Genomic DNA, 6,993 nt, shown 5'->3' on the forward strand with positions numbered 1-6,993 from the left:
AATTCATTCTCTTCATGTCATCCTCAACAGTACATTGCCATGTTGTCTTGGGCCTCCCACATTTCCGTCATCCTCAAGGCATCCAGTGAAGTGCTATCTTTACAATGGTGTCTGCCTCCCTTCTCATCATGTGCCCTGTCCATCTCCAGCATCTTCTCATAATGATAGTGGTCATGTCCTCCTGGTGGCATCGCAGGAGCAGGTTGTGGTTGGAGATTCTTTTTGGACAAAAGATGCGAAGTATCTTACAAAGGCTGGTGGTGTGAAAGGATGAGAGTTTGGCACGGTTGCACTCTGTCATCCGCCAGCACTCTGAGCCATATAGTAGTGTTGATATGACACAGCTCTGGTACAGCTTAAGCTTGATGTGGATACTGTACTATGTAGATCTCCATACATTGTTCATACTCCTGAGGACATTTCTGTCCTTACTTAGTCGGCTCTGGATGTTGTTCTTGGTGCCTACATCATGGCAGATGCTGCTGCTTAAGTACATAAAGCTGTCTGTGCTGGGTAAGTCTGCATCATCTATCTTGATTGGTGCTGGTGAATCTATATTGAGACTCATAATCTCTGTTTTCTTCTGGCTAACTCTTAGTCCAACCTAGAGTCCAACGGTGCATAGGTGTTGTGTCTTTTTCTGCAGGTATTGATGGGTATGAGAAAGCAGTGCAAGGTCGTCCGCAAAGTCAAGGTCTTCCAGTGTGGAAAAGGTGTCCATCTGATAGCCTTTGACACATCTGCTGTTGTTCTCCGAATCACCCAGTCGATCACCACATGACACATCCCTGTCTGACCCCAGTATTGACTTCGAAAGACAGATCGCAGTATCCCACGCTACATGTGAAGTTGGTGTAAAAACTCTTAATGAGCTGGACCACTTGTAGAGGGATTCCATAGGCTCTCAGAATGTGCCAAAGGCTTTCTCTGTGCATGCTGTCAAAAGCCTTCTCAAAGTCAACAAAGTTTATGTACAACTGTCTCTGCCACTCTGTGCACTGCTCTATGATGTTTCTCAGGGTGAAAATCTGGTCTATACATCCTCTTCCCTTGCGAAATCTGGCTTGTTAGACTTGTCAACAGCATCTGAGATCCACTGGATGATGATCTTGGCTAGGATCTTGCTGGGTACAGATAGAAGGGGGATCCAGTGCCAATTCTTGCAGTCACTGAGTGCTCCTTTCTTCGGAATCTTGATGATGACTCCTTTGGTCTAGTCTTTGGGTATCTGTTGTCCTTCCCAAATTGCTACAAACAGTGGTTGGAGAATGGTGGCTGCAAGTTCTGGGTCTGTTTTAAACAACTCCACGTCCATGTTGTCAGGTCCTGGACCTTTGCCATTTTTCAGGGACCTGATGGCTGCACTGATTTTTTCTTTCTCTGGTGGATCAATATTAATATCAAGGTCCTCCTCAGCTTCCTGAATGTCCACTTCTTCTTCAGGTGGTGGTCTATTCAGAACCTCTCTGAAATGTTCTGTCCAGCGTGCTTCTTGCTCTTTCTCTGTTGACAGTAATTGCCCTGGTTTGTCCTTAATGGAGGCACTTGTCCTGCCACGATACTTGCCATAAACAAGCTTGGTGATTCTGTACGTTTCCTTACTCCCCTCAATTAGCTGCATCTTCAGCTTTTGTTGCAAGATCCTCCATGAAAGCTTGTTTGTCTGCCCTCACTAACTTCTTTACTTTTCGATTCTGTAATTCTGCTTGTATCTTTCTTGAATTCTGGCTGATTTGGCATCTATCAGTCTCTTCTTTGTGACCCGTCTCTCTTCGATGGCTTTCCATGTATCAGGCTTAATCCACTTCTTCCTCTTCTTCCTATCCTTAAAACCCAGACAGGCCTCGCTGCTCTTTGTGTAGACTGATGCAATCTGTTCCCATGCCATGTTGATTTTATCTGTGATACTGGTAGATACGTCATCCCTTAAATCTTGCAAAGCTTGGAATCTGTTCCTCAGTTGAACGGTGAAGGCAGTCTTTGTGGTGATATCGCATAGCTTTTCAACATTGAAGTGTCTTTGTATGGATGTTTTAATACCTGTTCTTCGCAGCTTAAGTTTCACAAGTGCCATCACTAAATGGTGATCACTACCAACATCCGCTCCTCTCCTGACTTTCACATCTTGCAAGCAGCGTCTCCATGTACCATTGACCATCAGATGGTTGATCTGGTTCGTGTCTCTGCCATTTGGTGAAAACCAAGTCAGCTTGTGAATGTCGTGGTGTGGGAAGAGATTCCCTTCAGTGACCAGATTGTTCACAGAACAAAACCCTACAAGTCTCTCACCATTATCATTCATGGTGCCACACCCATGTCTGCCCAGGGCCCTGTCATACTGTGTGTTGTCATTTCCCACTTTGGCATTCAGATCACTCATGATGATGGTAAGATCATGGTGTGGTGTAGGCTCCACTTCTGCCTGAAGCTGCTCATAGAAGATGTCTTTAATGTCTTCACCACTGTCATTGAGGGGAGCATAAACCTGGATCAAGGTGATGTTCACTTGCCTTCCTTTCAATCTGACCCTCATCAATCTGCTGTTGACAGGTTTCCACTCTAGCAAACATTTCTCAATCCCCTTCTTAAGGATGATGGCCACACCCTCATGATGCCTGTCATTGTCTCTTCCAGAGTCATTGTCTCTTTCTCCTACAGAAGTCTTCAGTCTCCCCGATCCTGTCCATCTACTCTCACTAACACTAAGGACGTGTAGATTGTATCGTCTCATTTTGTCAACTATTTGTGCTAACATGCCAATATCGTACATGGTTCGTACATTCCAGAATCAAGTTCTGGTCTTTGTCTTGGTGTCTATCATTGTGGCAGTAGCTTCCTCACGACTTTCTCTTCTGTCAGTCATACAGGTCCCCAGAGAGGACTTAGGAATGCCATCGCACAAAGTTGTAGAATTCTTCATTGCTGTTTTCTAGGTCAAGTTTGTTAGCCCTGAGCTGAACCCCCAACCTGGAGGACCAGTGAATCACATTTAGTCTGGTCTCTACCCTTTGACCTGTCCAGCATGGATGATCCTCCCAGGAGCACTAGGCTTCCACCGACACAGCTCTGGGGTCACTGAGACACACAAGCCCCCCAACCGCGACAAGGTAGTGATCCATTGGGGGGAGCATACCCTTTGCACAGGTATAAATGACAGCACTGGGCAATGAAAAATCAGGCCTTTAAATCATAGCTTGAGCTGGGCGGGGAGGAGCCCCAAGCCTCACTGTGCAATCCAGCTCACAGAGAAAAAGCAGAGCCAGAATCCAGCCTATGTGAGCAGCAGGAGGCTATGCCTGGGCTACGGGAGCCTGGGAGCAGCACGGAGCACAAAGGCAAGTAAGTGCCTCCCTACACCCTCATGTCCAGCCCCCACACACTCATCCCCCTCGCTTACCTCCTCCCCTGAAACCCTGCATCCCTAACCTGCTCCTGCACCCTGGCCCCAGCCAGACACCCTACTCTCAGACTGCTCCTGCACCCTACCTCCCACCCAGACCTCACACTCTCACCCCTTCCTGCAACCCACCTCCCTCCCAGATTCGGTACCCCCATCCCTATCTCACTTGCTGGCAGCCCTGGCCCACACACTGAATCCCTCATTTTTGTCCCATCCCAGAGCCTACAGGGGCCCACAAAATCCACTAACCCCGGAACCGCAGAAGAGTAAATCTGGCCTCTGGGAAGCCCAGAACTTCATTCCTGCCTGTCCTTCCTCCTCACCATATGAGGCTAGAGTGCCAGAGGAGTGAGATGTCTTGGGAGGGCCACATTAGTGAGGGTTGGGTTGTTGTTTTTCACGTGTCTAGTTGCCAACTGATTTTTCTGTGGGTCAGTGGCACCTGATGCAAAAAAGTTTCCCCACTCATGACATAAATAAAGAAAACAGGAACCTTTTGTGTTGGACATAAATTAATATTTTACTTTACTTAAAATGAGGTTTGATAAACATACCACGAGAAAGTTAAAGCGCTCAATCTGTTTAATAATTTAAATTAATATTTCCTTTCTCACTGGTTAAATTAAACCATTCTCCTTTGCTGCAGCACTAGCAAAATGGCTCAAGCATAATTATGTAATTAACATTGAGTTTCCACTAGCAACTAGTGGTTCGCAGAAAAGTTTGCATTGAGCCAAGTGGCCATGGGCCAAAAAGTTTGAGAACCACTGCTTTAGATAATGACCCACGTGAATTTGAGCTCATTGCTTTCCTTCCCCTCCACCCCCATTTCATTATCTGGATATGGTTATCTGGGCCTGGACCAAATAATCCGATTCAGAGAAGTAGCTTTGTTAGTCTGTGTCTGCAGAAACAATGTTAGTCTCTAAGGTACCACAGGACTCCTCATTGTTTTGGCATATAATCAGAGTATTTTGTTATTGCCCATTTACAAGGGGTGTGACATTTGTGTAGTGTATTTACAGGTGGGAGTATTAGAAAATTCACTCGAGTGGAAAATAAAACACTGACATGCTATAAGCAAAAATTTGGGGAATTTATTGTCACAATACACTATATAATATGTCCAATTAGTTTCAATTACTTGTTTTATAGTAAAATACATTTTCAGATGGGAGTCTTAATCTGGTATTCGGCAACCATAAGTAAATCTGTGCAACAATTTGCATCTACAGATTACATGATCTCTTTTTGTCTGTCTTCCTTGTGGACTCTTTCATTCAGAAGGTTAAGATGATAATTAAAATATAAACAACATTATATATTTCATTGGCTTGTATTATAATTAGCACGAAATCACATACAAAAGGAAACCGAGATCTCAAAATGTCTTTCTCTTAGTTGTGGTTAAAGGTGGTTGAATAGTGGGAAAATTATACTCAGTTAATTGCCAGTTGATTAAAATGATTGATAAACAATGTATTTGATGAATAATATTCTGCCATGCACATAACTGGCATGGTAGGAAAATGTAACCTTGAACCATTACTCAAGAATAGCTGCCAGAAGAAAAATCATGGCCATTGTTATTCACAACGAACAAGGATAATGGGATTAATTTACTAGGTTTGCAAACACTATGCATTTTTTAACAATTTCAATATCAGATTTTTTTTTCTGTTACAGCTAAAATGTTTGCATTTATTTCTATGCAGTTTAAAGACAGTAATGGACATTGTTTTAGGGAATGAAAGCAGGTGGCTTGCAAACTAACATGATTTAGCACAAGAGGTCAGCACTTTCTGTTGGCTTTTTTTTCCCGAATGGAAACACATTTGGCAACAAAAGATTAATAACATCAATTGGAAAGACATTGATGTCTTATGTCAGTAAGGGTGCATCTACACTGCACCGTTATTTTGTGATAACTAGCATTATTTCAAAATAACAATAGGAGCATCTACACAGCCATTTCATTATTTCGAAATAATGAACAGACTATTCCTAAATCTGTAAACCTCATTCTATTTCAAAATAAGGCAAGTGTAGACTCTCAACTTCTGCTGTTTCGAAATAACACCTCACCAGGACAATTCTAAGTTATTCCTCTCCAGTGCTTCCTGGGGCTCTAAATCAAGATAGCACGTCTAAATTAGGGAAGTCTGCCTCAGACTAATTTTGAGGCTTCCTTGCAGTGTAGACATGCTATTTCAAAATAAGCTATTTTGGAATAACTATTCTGGAATACCTTATTTTGAAATAAGTATACAATGTACACGTACCCTAAATGGACAAGATTCTGGTCCTCATATCCATCATTTTAAACCCAGATTAAGTGAGATCAGAATGTGGCCCCAACAGGGGAAATGCCAATTTGATTAAACTGAAACATTGTGAACATTTGTCAATTTGGACAAAATTTTGTTTTGGGGAAGAAAATCTAAACAAATCATTCTGATAAGGTCAAAATGTTCTGTTTAATAAGGTCGAAAGGTTTCACTTTTGTTTTTACTTTATATTGAATGTAAAATAAAAGTCAAACTCAAAACTAAATATTTTAATATCTTGAAATTAAAATGTTCAAAATTCAGACTTTCATTTTGTAGGAAATTCTACAATTTCAAAAATTCTGTTAAAATTTGGAAGAAAAACAAATTTCTAAAGACCTAACTTTCTTGAAGGTTAGACATTCCAGGTTTTGTTCAAGTCTGAATAAGAATGACATGCAGTTTTAGTAGAGAAAAAGACAGAAAATAGTGTAGGCTATTGATTAAAGGACGTGGCTAGGAATCAGGACTTCTGGGTTTATTCACAGCTCAAACAATTTAATTCCATGTGTGGAATGAATTCTGTTATGGGCACCAAGGCATGTGTGTGTGTGCACCACCAGTAGAAACACATGTTGCTGGCTGTGGGCATTGTGGGCTCTCAGCTAATCAGGTGGGTGGCATTTGACTGTCTTCTGGGTGGCCATCCAAGTGCTCAGCTTACAGGGATCAATGGGTATAGGTCCAAACCGGAATCCTGAATCCTAATACCCCTAAACTTTGGGGAAGTTTGGATCCACCTGCAAATCTAAATTCTTATGCTTGGGTACAGCTTTTATTAGCGATTCCACAAAATATTTCACCCACTAAAGAAATTGCACAAAAAACTTAGGCAGACCTTTGTCTATCATACTGACCATCATAGTCTCTTTGGGTATGTCTACACTACAGCGCTAATTCGAACTAACTTAGTTCGAATTAGTTAATTCAAACTAAGCTAATTCGAACTAACGCATCCAGACTAAAAAACTAGTTCGAATTAGCGTTTTGCTAATTCGAACTAGAATGTCCACATTAAGTGGACCCTGAACCGGGGTTAAGGATGGCCGGAAGCAGTGCCGGCAGGGCATCAGATGAGGACTTAGAGCGTGGAGCTGCTGCCTCAGGCTAGCCGAGGGCTGTGCTTAAAGGGACCCGACCCCCACTCCGGACAGACAGTTCTCAGGGGTGCCCCGCTTGCAAAGCAGTCCTGGGTTGGAGTGCCCTGAGTGCCCACACTGGGCACATCACAGCACTCGGCCATCAGACCGGCTGCACTTGCCGCAG

At 42.9% G+C, this 6,993-nt stretch overlaps 1 protein-coding gene across 1 annotated transcript; it reads right to left on the reverse strand.

Annotated features, from left to right (window-relative positions):
- Positions 1–1,681: 1,681 nt before the first annotated feature.
- LOC149521942 (protein CFDP2-like) lies at positions 1,682–2,770 on the reverse strand. The gene has a single exon (XM_089772033.1). It carries the CDS (start codon positions 2,768–2,770, stop codon positions 1,682–1,684), a length of 1,089 nt encoding a protein of 362 aa, XP_089628159.1.
- Positions 2,771–6,993: the final 4,223 nt, after the last annotated feature.

Source organism: Pelodiscus sinensis, chromosome 20 (genome assembly GCF_052426305.1).
Source record: "Pelodiscus sinensis isolate ZL-2025 chromosome 20, ASM5242630v1, whole genome shotgun sequence".
Lineage (NCBI taxonomy): Eukaryota > Metazoa > Chordata > Testudines > Trionychidae > Pelodiscus > Pelodiscus sinensis.